The sequence below is a fragment of the Eurosta solidaginis genome, chromosome 1, assembly GCF_040869045.1.
Source record: "Eurosta solidaginis isolate ZX-2024a chromosome 1, ASM4086904v1, whole genome shotgun sequence".
NCBI lineage: Eukaryota > Metazoa > Arthropoda > Insecta > Diptera > Tephritidae > Eurosta > Eurosta solidaginis.
In genome coordinates, this window is record NC_090319.1 from 120,472,786 (window position 1) to 120,493,142 (window position 20,357).

The 20,357-nt window shown below is 38.4% G+C and overlaps 1 protein-coding gene across 5 annotated transcripts in view; it reads left to right on the forward strand.

The window, feature by feature from the left end:
* ctrip (E3 ubiquitin-protein ligase ctrip) overlaps window positions 1–4,515 on the forward strand; it is a 244,851-nt gene extending 240,336 nt beyond the window's left edge. For all 5 annotated transcript variants that reach the window (XM_067759758.1, XM_067759756.1, XM_067759757.1 and 2 more), the window contains 2 exons: window positions 3,344–3,545; window positions 3,623–4,515. In XM_067759758.1, the coding sequence (XP_067615859.1) occupies window positions 3,344–3,545; window positions 3,623–4,080 (660 nt within the window). In that variant the 3' untranslated portion in view covers window positions 4,081–4,515. The remainder of the gene's footprint in view (window positions 1–3,343; window positions 3,546–3,622) is intronic.
* The last annotated feature ends 15,842 nt before the right edge of the window (window positions 4,516–20,357 follow it).

Genomic DNA, 20,357 nt, shown 5'->3' on the forward strand with positions numbered 1-20,357 from the left:
GAGTTTTATTTTATTCATATTCAAAGATAAGTTTAAATAAGAAAAAAAAAAATAATTAGCTACCACAAATATAGTGGCAATACAGAAAAAGTTATAATATTTCTATATTGCTACTACATGCTGAGTATACTCACAAACATCAGAGTGCCGATAGATGGCTGCTCAAATGTTTTTTTTTTGTTTTTTTTTTTTGTTTTTTTGTTCGATAAGGAAATGTAATGTTATAGTGTCCTAGAGGTTCATCATCATGATTAAACAGGCGTTTAACTGCCTATTCTGGATAAATATACTGATTCTTTGTTCTTTACTAATCATGTTAAGGCTAAGAGCTGGTAAAAAGCATGCATGACCTCCAAGCAAATTATGCTCGGATGAGCACATGTCTCCAGGTTGGAATTTAAGTATATTTTGCCCAATCCACAAGAAAGGCGGTCCCGCAAACCGCGCCAATCATCGCGGAATCGGTCTGATTCATATCGCGAAAGACTAAAGCCCGTAGTCAATAAACTGATTGGACCTTATCAGTGCGGCTTCAATCTGATAAATCTACTATCGACTTTCACGATGCTCCTTGAAAAGACTCACGATGCGATAATCGGCACTCACCATCTTTTTGTCGACTTAAAACCAGCCTTTGACAGTGCAAAAAAAGTTCTTTTCATGCTGCTGTCTGAACTTAACTTACCTGCAATTAATAAGGCTCTACCAAATGACTTAATTCTGTAGAAGATTATTCGCTGGATTAGATAAAGGTTAAAAAAAAGTGGGTCCTGCGGTAAAAAAAAGGACAAGACAAAGTACTTGCTGTCATCCAAGATAAAATCCGTTCATTCTCGCCTTGGTAGCCCCGTCACTGTTGACGGCTATAAATGGAGACTATTTGGGAACCAGCATTGAAAGCACAAACGATGCCAGCTTGGAAGTCAAGCGCCAAGTTTGGGCTGCTGAGTAGGCAATTGAAAAGTAATGTCTTCTCTCGACAAAGAAATATAACGCTCTACACGTCCCTCATTATACGAGTACCTCTCCTGATGTATAGCTAGAAATCATAGACGGTGTCAACAGAAGATGACATGGCTCTTGTCCGTGATGTCAACAGCAAGAATCGGAAGAGGTATTATGATTGCCTGTATGAGCGGCTGCCGAAGTGTGGTGGTGCGTACTCCGCCTACCACAACGAAGAGCCTGGGTTCACGCTCCGGGCAAAGCAACTTAAAAAATTTAGAAATAAAAACAAGTAGGCCACGTCACGCTAATTTGTAGATAAAATTAAAAAGGAGCACGACGCAAATTGGAAGAGAAGCTCAGCCTGAAATCTCTGCGGAGGTCAGCTTTACGCAAATATGACAATGACGTAGCGAAAAAAAAAATTAAAAAATTATAAAATAAGTCTGAATCGGTAGAGAATAGAAAGGGAAGGGATATGATAGGAAATGAAAGGAGTTTAAAGGAAAGTAGAGAGAATTAAAAGATAGAAAGAAATATAGCAAAGAAAAGAATGAAAAAGAAATAAAAGAAAAGGAGATAAAAAGGGGAAAGAAAGTTAAAGAAAGCAAAGGTATAGTGCCGTTTGTAGGGGTTGAATTTCAATCACGGGGCGAACTGTAGTCATCATTAATTGCCGCTTAAGCGCCTGAGCGATTTTGGCTCTTTCGTAACAAGCAGGTCAAGTCTTTTTCCACCTGCCTCTACAAGCTCATCGGAGGTCTCCTTCGTCTTCGTCCATTCGCAATATTTGCCGGTACTCTTCTCTCGAACACTCCAAGAGACATCTTATCTTCACCCGACAGTTTAGGCCAATAGTATCAATATAATGACTTCATCTTCTTTACAAATGTTTTGGAACTATTTTTTCCCTTCCACTTGGCAAATTTTAAATGAAATCGAGCCTATTTGACAGCCTACTATTTTTCCCTTATATAAACTTTGGGCATTCAGGATATGCTTTTAAGATTATTATAAACAACCTTCTGAAAACCACTTATCAGTATCAATCTTATAAAATTGACTACAGTTGACCTTGCTGGCCAAATCTCCTAGCATTACCAGAACCGTCGGACTTTTCTCAGCGACATTATTCGCTTAACAATTCCATTTTACGCTTCTTTGCTTATGTAACCATTCACAAATCCTGGTGCTAGATCAACTGATGATTCCCTCCATTCGCTGGTATGTTTTACCACTTAAAATGACAACTTGTACAATTTTACGTCTTTCGTGACTGCAATGGTACTGGAAGTAGATTAAAAAGGGTAACTTTCCGTTTCATTTGACATTTTGGTTAAATAAATTTTTGGGAATTTATTTATTCAGCACTACTATTTTAATGATCACTCAATATGTAACACAAATCATAGTTCATTGCTTTAAAAATAACACGGTAACATTTGCATGGGCGGATCCAGATAGGCATTTTGGGGGAGAACTTCACGGAAAAAATCTAATTTTTTCGGTAGCCACTATCGACTTTGTCAGTAGCCTCAACCGAAAAAAAAAAAAATGTTATCTAAATATAATCAAAATCTATTTTTCCGTGGGGTCATCATTTATGGAAATGTATAGTAATGACTTTTCAAAATTAAATATAATTCTGACATAATTCAATACTTAACGGAATTTTTCCGTCATTTATAAAGCTACAACGCTAAAATTTTATATGAGAAACTTCGTAAGGTTGACTTAAAAACTGTATTTAACTATCTGGACGCCCGAATCTTTTAAAAATCTTTGCATCGACTTCAAACACGGTTGAAGATGTTGTGATTTTAATTATAACATTAGTCTTTTTCTCTGAAATTAACAATCTCAGGTTTTTCAGCTTATCAATATGAAGGAATAAAAAAATGGTTGCTACGGAATTTTTAAAAATTATTTGATTTTGAAATTGTTTTTTCTTTCTTTCTATACCAATTATAATTTTTTTATTTTTTTTCTCTAGCTGATACTAATTTTAAATTCTTATTCCTTGGTACGTTGAGATATGATATACATATTTAAACTATATTGGTACTGATAATTAATAAGGAAAGCCAATAGTTTGAACAAATTACGACAAAAAAAAATAGTTCAAACTTACAGTGGGTAAAGGGGCTTGGAATGTACTCCAAAAGACATGTTTGTCGTAAGAGGCGACTGAAACTCACAAGCCTAAATGTTGTCGGGCTAGTACCAGAAGCTTCTAGTACCGCGGCATATCTGGCGAAGTGCTGCCCACATCCGTTTTTGCGGCTACAACAACAAGAACAACAATTGTCCAAAGATGCAAATCTCTATAATTATTATTTTAATCACCGCTTATGTAGTGCTGATGTAAATTTTTTGTTTATTATTTATTTGGGGTTAGATTGAATCGCTGGATTTGGATGGATGCCCCATTGCTGATCTTGGATTGGATTTCGTTTTACCAGGCTATGCAAATATAGAACTATGCCGTGGTGGTCGTGATACGCCAGTAACAATTCACAATCTACATCAGTACATCTCATTGGTGACGTATTGGTTCCTTGTTGAAGGCGTGCAGAAACAATTTGAGGCGCTACGAGAAGGTAAATACAATGCTTGAAAATAACACCTTTATTAAAATTACTTATTTTAATATTTATTTCTTATTCACTCTTACTAGGATTTGACTCGGTTTTCCCGACACAACGTCTGCGTATGTTTTATCCTGAAGAGTTGGAAAATGTTTTTTGTGGTTCTGGTGCTTGCAACTACCAACGATGGGACGTTAAAATGCTTCAAGACTGTTGCCGTACTGACCATGGGTTTACCCAAGACTCCCAGGCGATACAATATCTATATGATATCCTCTCTTCATATAATCGTGACGAGCAGCGTCTTTTTTTACAATTTGTGACCGGCTCACCCCGACTACCGACTGGAGGTTTTAAGTCTTTAACACCACAGCTAACAATTGTGCGCAAAACACTTGATGGTAATCAAAATCCAAACGAATATTTACCATCAGTGATGACATGTGTAAATTATTTAAAATTGCCTGATTATTCAAGTCAGGAAGTGATGCGAGAAAAGCTCAAAGTTGCCGCGAATGAAGGCAGCATGTCGTTCCATTTATCATAAATATTGCAATGTATAGCAACAAAATTTATTAAAAAGAACTAAGTGCTTATAATTGGCATAACGAATGATACACACATCTTCAGATGCATAAAAACTTATTTAGCGAGCAATTGAGAAATTTGAAGGAGGTGTCAAATATGTATAAATACAGACATATACTATATCTTTAATGTATCCTTAATTACTGAATTCATTATGAAATTAATTTAACCGAATAATATTATTTTGAATATAAAATTAAAATAAAACAGTCAGTGCGATTAACATTAAAATTGCTAGATTAACGCACAAGTAAAATCCCATCACATACATACATATACATATATAAACAGGTATATCCAAGTTTTGCGACGAATGTTCTGTAATGACGCAGACTTGTTATCCTATCTCACCCATGTAATTACTATAAAATAAACTCTCTGATTTTCATATTAACTTCTGGGTCACCGTTCTTTCATTATTTGTACCTCATCGATGTGCATTGCAAGTATAAATAAAAAATTTACTGAAATTGGAGTGGCAAATAGCTTTAACAATAACAAAATATGCCAGCAATATTTTCAACTGTATTACTTCAAGGAGAAAAGCATTAAAATAAAAGAGGATATTGATTAGCAAACGAAAATTTCATAGATAATCAAACTATCAATAATAAAATTTATTAAATTCACTTATACATATATAGATATATATTTTTTATAAGTATAATGAAGGATAATGAACATAAGTTTAAAAGCAAATGTCTAATAAGGGTAAATTGCCCTAAAATAGAACGTATTTAGTTTTTTGAGTGACTATTTTTTTTCGTTATCATAAACAGATGTAATTCAAAATTTAAATTTTTGGAAATATAGCACTTTTATTATTTTTTTCCATAGAGATCTATTATAACAAGATATTGGAAATCATCAAATGATTATCCACTATTTTCGTCAAGTTAAGCATTTTGTTAATGCCAGTATATTCTGATTTTTTGTTGTCATAAAAACTAAAAAGATGTGTATGAAAAGAATCTGTTTACAACAAAACGTCTGATCTTTTCGTTTTGTTGATTCCTAAGCACTAGAAATGGCGATAACGGAATCTCGGTCTTTTTTAAGTTGTTGAAAATAGCTTATTATTACCCATTTAAATAATTTAAAATTTGTTCAAAAAATATTCTCGTTTTAAGAGAGGAACAAGCATTACACTGGGTAACCAAAAGTTAATAAAAAAATCTGTGGAAAGATTTTTTAAATTTTGTTATGAGAAACAGGACTATAATTTCTTGAAATTTTCTACGTGGTGAACCAGAATCTGGAGTTAAAACAGTACAGGAACTTTAAGTTTTTGAGATATGTATTGAAACCTAAAATTGCAAATCATACGTTTTGAGGTCATGTTATATCTAGAAATTTTGTTTTGAGATAGTTATTCTATTTGAAAATATCACTGCTCCTTCTCATCAACTCTTAGTCCCCCACACCACGTGCTCCGTATGCCAGCTAAGAATGCTTACGATTGCGACATTGTCACCCTAATAGATTTTACGGGCTTGGTGGTGCCAACCCCCCAGCGAGCGCATTCTTTGCACCGTACTGCCAAAACACAAGCAACAAACCTATCAATACTTGTCCACCCATCTCTAAGCCTCAGAGTGACGACTGCGCTCCTCCCCCTTCCTGCCGTTGCACTTCAGAGTTCAGCGCCTGCCACACCGAAGATCCTGGGTCTAATCCCCGGGCAAATCAACATCGAAAATTTAATGCGGGGTTGCCCCTCGGCAGTGACTTGGCAAGCACTCCGTGTGTATTTCTGTCATGGCAGGACTCTCAGTGAAAATTCATCTGCCTTTGCCGGTAGGTACCGTCCCGCCAATTGGTAGGAAAAATTAAAGGGAGCATGACGCAAATTGGAAGAGAAGCTCCGCCTAAAATCTCTTCGGAGGTTATCGTGAATTATTTAGAATACCCGATATCACACCACATTTCCCGGCTGAAGCTGAAAATCTAGCAAGAGAACGTGACCTAGCGGGACATTATCAACATCTACATCCCTCCTGCCCCAGGTGCCCCAGTGGATACCGCGCTGATATCAGAGCACTACTCACTGGCGATAATCGCATTATCGTAGGCGATTTCAATGCCTATCACGATCTATGGTATACACACCTGCAGGAGGACAGCAGGGGTGAGATGTTGGCGGTTCAAATAAAAGAAACTACGTTCTGCACAATAAACGGAGACACCCCACTCGTATGGTAGGAAGCTGTCACAGTTCGCCAGATCTGTCCATCGTGAGTGCAGGCCTGGTAAACTGAATCAAATGACAGCCGATGGTAACATTGGCATCTGACCACCTGCCTATACTTATTTCTGTCAAGTGAATCGCCGACTTCATCATCACCGAAATCCGCACTTTCATAAACTTTATGAAAGGAAAGTGGGATGAGTACAAATCCTTTCCAGACAATCGCTTTGCTGCACGCCCTCCCTATCCCGACTGGTGTTCGCCAAGGGGAACGTGCTTTCCGCAAGGTCATTGAATCCGCCTCGGCTCGTTTTATTCCCGCCGGAAGAATTCCTGAAATCCGGCCTCATTTTCCGGCGGAGGCCGCAAATCTAGCGAGAGAACGTGACCTTAAAGACAGCTCGATCCCTGCGACTCCCAAATAAGGGATATAAACCAACGCATCAGATTGCTTGTGGATAAACACAAATGGGCGAAATGGTAGGAGCATCTAAGGGATTGTAACCTCTGCCGGTGTGGGTAAGCCTTGGTCCACCGTAAACTCCGGCATAATGGTATACATATCAGTCGCATCGGAATCATTTAATTTCTTATTCAACTCTGACCGTTCTCCGTAGGGTGCATTCGGTTGCGTGTGCATGGTCGTCTACATTCTGAACAATATTTTGAATGATTTAATGCCGTGAACAACCAACGATTGAGGAATATGTAAATTACCACAAAATATTGAATATATTCGATCGGTATTCTCGTAGAACTCAAAACAAATGGCAAATATTAATGATTTTTTGAAAAAACATTTTTTTTTAGAATTGTCACTAGTTTGAGCTATAGAAAAGTCAGCACAAAACAGAATTGGAGAAAAAAAGTGATGCCGTTGAATACTTTTCCATGAAAATTGATTTGTATGGGTTTTACTACAATTTTTCCTCTGCATGAAAAAGTAGTTTCGCAAAGGGGCAAATTGAGTTTCACAGGGGAGTTCAAGATGGCGGATTAGAAAAGGGCCTATTACGGTATACAACTCAATTTAGTTGGGTTTTAATTAAAACAACTCAACTTTCAGACAACTCAACTCCTGTTTGGTATTACGAATTACAACTTATTTCAGTTGAAGTTGAATTGGTGCTGCCAAGCTAAGAAAGTGATGATTTGACAGATAAATGAACAGCTGATCAATTTGTGGCAGAAATTTAAGCATTTTCAAATGTGATTTTTTTATTAATATTATATGAAATCTATTTTATAATGGGGAAATTGTGGGTGATTGACATGTCGCGAATACGGAAAACATTCGCGTGATCATTCCAATCCCTTGGAACTACCAAGCACCAAGTAAGAAAATGTTTATGTGACAAATAATGAGCTTCATATGAAGTTATTTTGCAGATTTGAAAGGAAGCATTTTACTCAGTAATAAACAAAATTAAGGACCATTTCCGCATACGCGTTCGTATAGTAACGAATTCTGCAAATCCTCTTATTTGCAATCCTCTGCTAAGTTCGAATCACTAAACTGTTGAATAAATAACTCCAATATTGAATAATGGAAAAATTGCCTTTATTAAAGTACTTCACAATAACACTTATACTTCGCTACTCGCTGGCTTAATAACCAAACTGATTGATATCTCAAATTAAACTCTACTATTGGCGCCAGATCGCGTACTTAATCAATAACTGATGGATAGCTCAACTCAAACCGAATTTCAGCGCCTCTACATCTGTTGCCTTTTATACCCTTTGGTTTCCTCGTTCGCATTTTTCCAGAATCTACTAGTATTGTCCATGAGCTCTCAAACTTCTCAGCTATATGCATGTGTTTGCGCATTGACTCTCCGCTGCTCGTATTCGTACATGGTACATATGGGTAGACGCAATTATTTATTCGTTTATGTAGATACATAAAGATTGAGTTATTGATGTGAATGTTTGTAGTTTACAGTCTCTCGAGTACACATAGGTGTATAAGTAAATGCATCTGTGTATGACATCTCTCTGGGCTGCCTTAAGCTGGAGACATTGGTGCTTTATCGGTAACCGTATCGGTAACCTTTTAACAGCTGATTCGACCAACCTTATGAGAATCAATGCAATCGCGTATTGGTGCCGCTAAGGTCGTAACCGTATCGTAGCCAACCAATTGGGTTTTGGTTAACCGTCGTAACGATAAACAGCTGATTACATTAGGGATACGGATACAGCGATACGACATACGGCTCCAATGACTCCGGCTTTATATATGTCTATACTTGATTTGATTATTGACGTAAATACTGCTTGGCATGGCCTTAGCATCGCCTTAGTGATGGTATAGCTTAGTGATGCTAATATCCATGACAGTATTTTAAAATTATGCGCCACACTCCGATTCCTTGCTGACGGCAGCTATCAAATATGCTGTGGAAAAGATTTTGGTGTTGGACTGGTTTTAGATATTATTGAGGAGCATATTTGTGCGAAGTAGATTAAAACCCAAACAAAAAGAACTGTATTTTACTCAAATAGGATTCCCAGGAGTAGTGATTAGTATCAATGGGACTCGCATAATTTCACCTATTTTGGCTGCATCCGAACTGCGACCAGCCTCGTACAACTATGGAATGTCGCTACATAAAGTCAAAAAGTTATTCAATGTAATTCGTTTAAACGTTGTTTTTTCTAGAAATGTGTACAAAATTGTTGATTATTGTTTGATTAAAAAACGTTTAACTACCGGCTTTAAATTTTTTGTTTTTTTTTGGTAACGTTTTATAAGCCCGTGCACCATATAACTCTTATCAAAGGTGGTATCAAAAGACAGGTTTCCGTCTCCGTTTTTAGGATTCGAAAGCGGAAATTAAAAATTTTATATCTTTCGAAATATATTTACAAAGACCCACAAAATGGCCCGAGAGGGTCCGATATATGAGGCCCGCTCCACAGTTTTTTTGCATAGAACATCTATCTGCGTTGGCGCCTTTGGCCGCGATTCGTAAAAATAATCCTGGTTGGGTCCAACACCTTTCTGCATTGTTGTGTACAAAAAATCTGGCAAAATACAACCACATGAAATTAGATTTTATTAGAAATAAAATTTTTAATTTTTGTGGTAATTCTTTACGACAGCATGACACTGCCAATACGTGTCCAAAAATATCGAGAGAGGTATTAAACGACGCGTCTTGACATCAGTATAAATAATCCGAAGGCGGAAAATTTTAACTCGTTCAAAAGATATTAAGCAAAACCCGAAAAAAAGACAACATTACAACAACCACATGAAAATCGCCAACTTCAACTGAAAATATCTCCGGACAAAGATAAAATGTTTCTTTTCCGCCTTCGTATTATTGTTCTCGAGATTAATACGCGTCTTTTGACACCTATATATACGCGACACCTATTTTTGGACGCGTATTAGCAGTGTCATGCTGTCGCAAAGAATTACAGTTTTTGTTTTCGGATTCTTAAATCGGAGGTCGAAACGTGTCTTTTGATATCAACTTTGAAAATTTTTGTTAAAAATTAGGTGGTGAACCGTCTTCAAATTTAATTTCTCCAGAAAATAACTAAAAGCTTCTTAAGTTGAGTGAAATCTATTCAAGAAACTGCAATAATTTTTTGTTACAAAGAAATAATGCATAAATAATATGCTTGCGCTTTGTTCGATAAGTCCAAAGGGTTACTGCACGATTTTAACCGCCTTTGGACTATCTTTTCATCGCCTTCGCTATTACAAACAAGACAATAAAATTGGATCCATCGCAGTTATTTACTTTATTTTTAAATTTTTAATGTGAGCAAAAAATACAATCCAACCTAATGTGGATCGTAAAATTTATTGTGAATTGAAAATAAATTACGTTTCGTTTGTTATCGTATTGTAACGAATTAAGTGCAATTCCTCTTCCTTGCAACCTTCTTCTAACGTTCGAATCACTAAACTGTTGAATAAATAACTCCACTATTCAATAATGCAAAATGGCCTTTATTCAAGTACTTCACAATACTACTACTTCTCGACAGATAGCGTACTTAAATCACACTCATTGCTGATTGCTCAGATTGTGCTCTTTTATACTCTTCGATTTTCTCGTTCCATACTTCTAGGCGTTTCCAGAATTTACTTAGTTACCAACTATAAAATTATAACTACAGATGCACGTGTATAGCTTCTCATATGCGCGTGTATATGTGAGTAATACTTGCACAAATTATTGCCTACTTTTGGGAGTATCTCAGATATATGCGTTTGTGCGTTGCTCTCCGCTGCTTGTATGGACATATGTGTATACATAATGATTGATTTGTTTATGTAGATACAAGTGACTGCTTGCTTTATTGTTGTATTGTTGTTGTGGCTTCATTTACTTATCATCAGACTAGTGATGTGAGTATCACTTTGTGCCACTAATATTTCGTCACAGTATGATATAAACCTATGATCCAATAAACAGATCTCGCATTAAAAAATGAGAGAGCAAAAAAATCATAGTTGGCTGGGAAATAAATTTTCTCGGCCTGATGTCACTCTTTTGACAACATGTTTCATTGCTGACGCAGTGTTCGGACTTTATTCCAATCGAAGTATTTTGCTCCGTTCTTACCTCCTACTAGTAAATATCATTACTACCTAATATCTTTTGGTTGAAGTTTTCATAGCATACGTATGAGAAGCGGATTGTTTACAAGTGACGATTAGATGAAATGAAGGGAATTCATTGTTCGTGTCTTAAGAAATGTTTGTTCACATTTTACTCACAGTTTTTGTACTTTTTTCGTACGGAATGAGAATAGAAGGAGTAAAATGTCCCTGCAAAAATCGTGTGACCAAAAACGCACACAGACACACGAAATTTTGACAGGGGTGACGATTTGGAATGAAAAATTCTCCAAATGAAATAGCATGTTGACAAATTTAGCTTTCCCACAATGTATCGTGCTCTCTCGCACCTATTATTTTTATTGGGATAGCAAAATACGTCATTTTTGCGTGCAAAAAAATCCGCCATTTCTAATTCAGCAGAGACAGCAAAACATTTGGTGGTCGAAAATTTTTTCAATTTTGAGAGTTTTAAATGGAATATCTCCGGAAAGATTTAAAATTAAGAGGGAGTTCTCCAGATCACATATATATATATTTTAAAGTGCGCAAACTTATAATTTAAAAGTTATTTGGTGTTAAAGTTTGCAAATTTCTATACAAATTTTATGTGTATACGTATATATATGTGGCAGCACAGCTTTGTAATTTCATCAATAAAATATATGTGTATATATAACTTAACAAGGGGGCAGACACACTTACTTGTAAGAATGTGCTGACACCACACTTCAACAAACACAAGCAAAGCCAACGATCCGATATCATATTGTGTAAGCAGACAAAATGCAATCCATGGGAACTGCAGCGTAAGCGATATGATATGCGGACAAAATGCAAGCCGTGTGATTCGCCACACAAGCGAAAAATATTATTTTGGCCAACCGTGGGAAGTGCAGTGTCAGCAATTATGAAATCACTTAGATTAATGTAGAAGCTTAGAGCTTAGGTTAAGTGAATGATAGAGTCAGTCTGTTCTTGACATTGAGGAAGAATAAATGGTAAATATCGTTAAGCGGAAAAGGCTATTTTTATTTGGATCTTTTCAGGTTGCAATGGGGCCGCGGGGCGGCCCCCAACTTTAACTTTTTGGAGCCCTAGTCCTTGAGCTCCTTAACTGGCGCCCGAGCAGGGACCCACTGGCAAGTGGGTCCTTCAAAAAGGACCTCCTTAAATGTGAGGTCCATAGTGATTAGTGACAAAGTGATAGTGATAGTGGAGTGCTAAGAAAAAAATAATAGAAATTTTACCGATAAAAAATATAGAGAGGCAAGACCTCAGCTTAGATAATTTAAGGCTTGTACAGCCAATAACAAAAATACCAAAACCGAGATTCACCTTCGAGGGGACCCTCCGGTTATAACGATAGCTTAACTCTGCGATTCCCTTCGGGACCCTCCAGGGTATAAAAGCTCCTCTCCCCAGGAGAGGTAAAACGAATAATAAAAAAAAACAAGTGAATAACAAAAAGTTGAGTGAAAAGTGATGCTACACGCAGTAAATTACTACGTCCAATCCTAAAAGCCCTCAGAGGGCTATACAGGAATAATATTAAAAGAAGCGAGCCTGTGACCCCTAAGATCCTCTGGCGCGCGAATAAAATTCAACACGAAAATTGAAACATTTTATAAGTGAATTATCCTACGGCCCCACTATTGCTATTCCAAGTGCACGTATAATCACACTGGCTGGGTGAGTCCGTATACCTATACTTCTAGGACGGACCTCACCATACCAAAGGCCGAAAAATGGTTAACGACTCCTGTGACCGTGTCATGTACACAAAATTTTTTTTGCAATATGCAACTTGCCGCTCCCTTCAGGATACGGCAAAAATTTCCTTCTGAAAAAGTTAACCCGAGCGTACACATAAGAACACACTTGGGCCGGCTTTAAAAGTTAACCTGAGCGTACACATAAGAACACACTTGGGCCGGCTTATCCTTTTGTGAAGTTTCCAGGGTACACATCAGCGCACACTGGAAACGGTCACTCGTTACTTGCGATACTTTCAGCGTACCCATAAGAACACGCTAAAGATTCGCAATATGTCCAGGGCGTTGTGGAGCAACTGTGCCTTAGTAGGTTGTCTTCAATCTGATTGTCGACGACTAAAAAGGAGTGACACAGCCTCCCCTGACCAAAACCATAATTATTTAAAGACTAATGTACTGTGAAACGCCAACTTGGTACATGTCGCCGTTGCCATAAGAACACGGTAAAAGTTTCACAAATGTAACTAAAGTCCTCTTTTTCTTTGCAGGAAACTGTCAAAGTGTAAGGACAACCTTAAAACTAAAACAAAAAACAAATAAATCGTCTGTGCTATAAGGACTATCCCGTCAGGTGATCGCGAACGCCAGTAAGTAACAAAAAAAATAATAAAAAACAATTTTTAAAGAGCCACCGTGTGCCAAATTAAAATTTAAAAATATATTTTTTAATCTCAAACTAAAATTTTTTTTTATCTGAAATGGACGCTTTAGCCACGAAAGTTAATGAACTTAATGGGGGCATTAATGCTCTGCTCGAGCAGATTAGGCGGCTTGAGACACGCCTTGGGGGTATAGAAAGCAACGGTGTTGCTCTGAACTCTAGGCTAGGGGAAATTGAATGCAATAACGCGAGTTTAGAACAAAATCTTGCCAGAATCGATGAGCGATTGGGAAGAGTAGAACAGGGTGGCGTAAGAACGCAGCCACAGGGGGTATTGGCAGCGGTGCGAACACCACTGTCGGAGCAAGACCTAAAGGATATTGGCAGACTCCCCGACTGCGTGAAGGAGCTGCAAGTTTTTGAAGGCAGCCCTTCTCAATACATCTCTTGGGTTCACAGCGTTGAAGGAATTCTGTCGGACTACGACATCGTCAAGGAAAGGCCCCTGTATCGTGCCATCCTGCAACATATTAGGCAGAAAATCCGTGGCTTTGCCGATGCAGCACTGGTAGCGTATAATGTTTTCGATAGCGATTGGGTAGAAATAAAAAGGGTATTATCACTGCATTACGCAGACAAAAGGGACATTAGGACTTTAGAGCACCAACTGAATCAGCTAGCTCAGAGAGGTTCAAAATTAGATGATTTCTACGCAACGGTCAATCATCAGTTGTCTCTAATAGTGAACAAAATCAAGTGCGATGACTATAGCCAGGAAACCGTGTCGGTCCTTGTGGAAACGTACCGTAACAGGGCACTCGATGTTTTCATACGGGGCCTCAGTCCAGAATTGTCACGTATGCTTATAGTGCAGAAGCCAAAAACACTGCCAGAAGCGTACACGGCCTGCCTTGACATCCAGAACCTAACGTTAAGGAACACAATAGTCCATGCAAACACTCCAAATAGAGTAGTTGTCCCCACCAATACCCTGTCGCAAGTTACTCAGAGACCACCGTTACCTCCTCGATCACGGTCTACATACAACTGGACGAATCGGAACAATACTCAAGGGAATGGCCGGTCATCCTACAACAGATTCCAAGGCAATCAAGGGACGAACACCGCACCTCCTGCTAGACCCGCAGCCCCAAGACCTGCGGAAAGAATGGATGTCGACGACAGTGTTCAAACCAGACAGGTGAACTACATGAACCGACCGACGAATTACAACGCCTTCAAAAGGGGACCTGCATCATCGATTGAAAAGATGCCCAAACAGCAGAGGCTCTACAACATGGAAGCCAACAGCGCAGATGTAGAAAGCGGACCTTCGACATATGCTGAATCGACAGAAGACAACTTCCAGCAGGTAAATTTTATGGCGGACGGGCCACCAGCCTATTTCATATGAGCACTACCGCGCAATCCAGTATACCCTATCTCACTTGTTTGACACCAAACAAAGTAGCCCTAAAGTTCTTAGTTGACACAGGGGCAAATAAAAATTTTATAAAACCTGAATTGGCAACTAATACAGTCCCAGTCAATCCACCTTTCTCAGTAACCACCGTAGCGGGACCTGTAGTAATAAAAAAAAAAATCAGCGGGAGATTTTTCCAAAATGCTGGTAACGAAGCTATGGTGACCTTTTACGCACTTCCTGGTTTAAGCTCGTTTGATGGGATAATAGGCGATGACACCCTCAAAGAACTGGGTGCCGTCATAGACAGGAAAAAACATGTCCTTACAATAGATCCCAATATAAGAATTCCGCTCAAAAACAAAGTCGTAGGAAGCCTAAATTTTTTCGAAACTGACGATATACCCGACGCAATTCTCCCAAGCCTAAAAGCCATGATAGAAAAGTATTCTCATTTGTTCGGTCCACTTAACATCAAATCAAATATTAAAACCACAGTTCAAGCTGAGATAAAGACTACCACGAATGAGCCCATATACACGAAAAGTTACCCATATCCTGCAAACATGAGGGAAGAGGTAGAAAAACAAATTACTGAGTTGCTTGAAGAAGGAATTATACGACCATCCAAAAGCCCGTACAATTCTCCTATTTGGGTAGTTCCGAAAAAACCCAAACCCTCTGGTGAAAAGCAGTATAGAATGGTAGTGGACTTCAAACGTCTGAATGCAGTCACCGTGCCAGACGCCTATCCTATCCCAGATATTAATGCAACGCTGGCCAGTTTAGGGAACGCAAAATATTTCACAACTATAGATCTGACCTCAGGCTTTCACCAAATCACAATGAAAGAAACAGATATACCCAAAACAGCGTTTTCAACAATGAATGGAAAGTACGAATTTCTGAGATTACCTTTTGGGTTAAAAAACGCTCCGGCTATATTCCAGCGAATGATTGATGACGTTCTTAAAGAGTATATAGGGAGGATATGCTACGTGTATATCGACGACATTATTGTCTTTGGAAAAAGTACCGACGAACATTTAGTAAATTTAGAGATAGTGTTTAAACGGCTTGCGGATGCTAATTTGAGAGTGAATTTGGAAAAAACTAAGTTTATGAGAACGGAAGTAGAATTTCTGGGATATGTAATAACATCCGACGGGATGAAGGCAGATCCTTCAAAGGTCCAAGCTATAGAGAACCTCTCACCCCCAGAAACGCTTAAGGAACTAAAAAGCTTTTTGGGAATGACGTCGTATTACCGAAAGTTCATTCGAGATTACGCTAAGGTTGCTAAACCCTTGACCAATCTCACACGCGGTGAGAATTCGCAGGTCAAGGCAAACCAATCTAGAAGAGTGCGTATCAAAATGAATTCCGAGGCCCTTCAGGCCTTCGATACTCTAAGAAAACTACTCGTTTCCTCAGATATTCTCGCATTTCCAGATTTCGAAAAACCGTTCAACCTTACTACCGACGCCTCAAACTATGCCATTGGTGGGATGCTATCCCAAGGAGAAACAGGGAAAGATCGACCCATCGCCTACATCTCAAGATCTTTAAGCAGAACAGAGGAAAACTATGCCACAAACGAGAAGGAAATGTTGGCTATAGTTTGGGCTCTAGACAACTTGAGATCCTACCTCTATGGGGCGAAAAAAGTTAGAATTCACTGACCACCAGCCTCTCACTTTTGCGTTAGGAAGTCGAAACTATAACGCCAAGTTGAAGAGGTGGAAGGCTAGAATAGAAGAGTATAACCACGAATTGATTTACACTCCTGGTAAATCGAATGTCGTGGCGGATGCTCTCTCCAGAATTCCATGCCAGGCAAACCATTTGACAGCACCATCGGAACCCAACGATGCACCAACAGAAGCTAGAAGTGACGAGGGGACAGCTCACAGTGCTGAACAGGATTCTTCGGACCTTATTCCACACGTTGAAGCCCCTTTAAACGTTTTCCGAAACCAAATAATTTTTACGGAGGGGAATGCAATGACTTGTGTTGAAAACCCGCATCCAGGATTCACTCGTCATTATGTGAGACTAGATGTAATTGAAAAGTCCAGCTTAACCGAAGCCTTGAAGGAACGCCTAAACCCGGCACTCATAAATGGAATAAAGATTCCAGAAAGTTACTTACAACTCCTACAAGAAGTATATATAGAAAATTTCCTTTTATACAAAATTAGGATAACTCAGAGGGTGGTCGAGGATGTGGCCAACGAGGATAGGATTTGCGGTATAATAGAGACAGAACATAGGAGGGCCCATAGAAACTCAAAAGAAAATAGGGAACAAATCTTGGAAAAGTATTATTTTCCCAAAATGGCTAGTAAGATAAAAAATTTCACTTCTAACTGTGAAACCTGCCTTGCTAACAAGTATGATAGGCATCCGGCAGTACCACCGATAAAAGAGACCCCAGTGCCGAAATATCCATGCGAAATAGTGCATGTGGACATTTTTGAAATTCAAGGGGAGAAATTTTTATCTTGCATAGACAAATTTTCAAAATTTGCCAAGCTTTTCCACATTAAAAATAAAGCATCCGTCACTCTCCGCGCTAAGCTAGCCAAAGTAATACACTATTTCACAACTCCTAAAATGATAGTCACCGACAATGAGAGGGGATTTATGACTCCATTGGTATGTAACTACATAAGAGGTTTGGGAATCGAACTATATCAGACTCCAATTCAAAGAAGTGAAGTAAACGGCCAGATCGAAAAATTCCACTCTACCATTATTGAGATTTATCGGTGCCTCCGGAAAGAAATTAATAACGCTAGACCAAAGGAATTGGTGTATATTGCTGTCGATCGTTACAACACAACAATACACTCTGTAACAAAGAGGAAGCCTAGCGACATATTTTTCAACAGAACCGAAAGAATTAACTACCAAGGCCTAACCAACTTCAAAAGTAGGGTCCACAAGGAGATTAGGGAACAAATCAAGAGAAACCAGGAGTTAAGAAATCTCCGATTGAATAAAAAAAGGAAAAGAGCTAAGGAATTTAGGCCAGGAGATGAGATTTACGTCAGGGATAAACAGATAAAATCAAAACAAAAGGCACTTTACAAAAAAGAAACGGTTGGTAAAGACAATACAGTGACATTGCTCACAGACACTGGCAAAAGGATTCATAAAGCGCAGATAAAAAATACGCCAACATAACAAAAAAAAAAAAAAAAAAAAAAAAAAAAAAAAAAAAAAGATAAAAAGGTCACCACGGGAAGTCAACAACAAAAAGATGTCCCAATAAGGGACCCAAAGATTTGAAATTCTATAGCACAGACGACGCGAAAAAGGCGTCAATTTCAAGATCAAAGATCTTTTCTATAACAAACCACATAAGCGATTAAAGAGGCAACATAAAATATTGCAAAAAACAAAAAAAAAAACAACAACAAAAAAATACAAAAAAACAGAGGAAACGATTTTTCGTTTAAAAAATTTTTTTTAATGAAGCAATATCTGCCCACAAGAATATTAATTACACGCTTAATAAAAGAGGCAAAATAAAAAATTTAATTTTTTCTTAAGAAATCTGCCCACAACAAAAAACTAATTATGCGCTTACTAAAAAAGGCAAATTAGACAAATAGGAAAAAAAAAAACAAGAAAAAAAAAAAAAAAAACTTTAAAGAAGGGGGTAAAGAGGAAACATTTCAGTAATTCTTAGAAATATTATCCTCTTTCCTCAGCTTCTTTACCACGAGTTTTTGTAAGGCGGCAGGATCCAAGGGTAGTAGCCTTTAACGCTACCTTTCAAACAAAAGTAAAGAATTACAAACTACCTCCCTTTCATATCCATGCTCTCGGATCCTGTGGACCTTCCAAGTACCACGATGGGTAGCCGGGGACGGTGGTAGGATATAGGAATACATTTAAACGCAACAAAAAACACATAAATAAAATAATAAACTTCAAAAAAGCACACAAAATTTTTTTTTTAACTCTTCCCTTAGTGTGGAAAGATTTTTTTATTATACAATAGAATGTTCTTTAAATAATAATAATAAAAGGGAAAAATACAAAAGAAAACAAGATTTACATTATGTAACCATTTATTATTAGTTCACCGTCCCTGGGATAAATAATAAAAGTGCCTAAAAACAAAAAATGGTCAATACTAATCTTACCAACACTAATGAGTTTTTTTTCTCTCCATAATGGAACACAGTTTATTTTTAATATCTGGCGTGTACGGCCTCAACATCTACAATTATGGCTCCCCACTAGTAACTATTGAGCACGGGCGTGGTTGGATCCTGAACGGACACTTCAGTTTAGTCCATGTGGTCGACCTAAACTACTTCAACACGGCTTTGGTCAAATTGATGGAGTTAACAGAGCACGATATTACAAGCAGGGCTGTGCGGACTGTGCTACAATTCCACCTAAATCAAACTAAGCTGCGTCTCGACGAACTACAAATAAGCAAATCACGAAGGGTACGTTCCATTGACTGGATTGGTTCAGCATGGAAGTGGATAGCTGGGTCTCCCGATGCAGCGGATTGGGACTATATTCTTCGAAGCATGAATGACGTGATAATAAACAACAATCACCAGTACCGGGTCAACGAAAAACTATTCAACGGTACCCGCGAGGCAATCGAGAAAGCAAACGAAGCGATGCTCCACATTAACGCTATAAGCAAAAACATTAGAGAGGAGAATATCGAACTACTTGACCTAAGCAAAGTCCTTATCTTGAAGGAACAGGTGTCAGAAGTCGTCCAAGCGTGCCAAATGGCGAAATCTGGCGTAATCAACACAAATCTTCTTGATCAAGACGAGATTGGAAGGCTCATAATGGAGGAAGATTCCCTACCATATCAGAACACCATTGAAGCCATAGAGTACGGGTCGGCCTCCGTGTATTCAAACGGTAGCACACTTTTGTACGTACTCTCAATGCCAAAGGTAAAACCAGATGGCTACCGACTCCTAATAACACGGGCCGCTGTTATAAAAGGACAACACGTTGACCTCAGCTATAAAAAAATGCTAATAAACGAAGTTGAAACGTTTGGGGTGACCGAGGATTGCCCTTCGATCAGCAACACAACAATTTGCTCTCCCAAATCCCTGACTAAACTACGGGAAAACGGGTGCCTAGCTAGGCTAGTTAAAGGTGGCGATGCCAAATGCCGCTTTGAACCAGACAACACCAAAACCGTCGAGATGATCACAGACTCAACAATATTTGTTACAAACTTTGAAGGCCTATTACAAGGGAAGAACTACTCCACAACCCTAAATGGAACGTACGTCATTATTTTGAACAACGAAACAGTCACGGTGGGAAATCAAACATTCACCAGCAGATCAGTACGCACAGCGCAGGCCCTGCCACCGCCCTTGGTAAACATCACGAGCGAAGGACTAAAATTGAACCTTAACTACATTCACGGCCTGAGCATGGAAAATATTAATCAGCTTAAACAACTTGGCAACAATTTTCACTTTTCGCTAATTTTTGACGCACTTGCCTTGGCCGTTCTAGCAGCCGTATGCTACATTATCTGGAGAAAACTCACTACTACAATCAACTTTCCTAGACTAAATCAGACCACAGATCAGGACCAGCCAAGCCATGCAAAGGATCCTTCTGAAAAAGGAGCTCATCTGCGGGACGCAGATG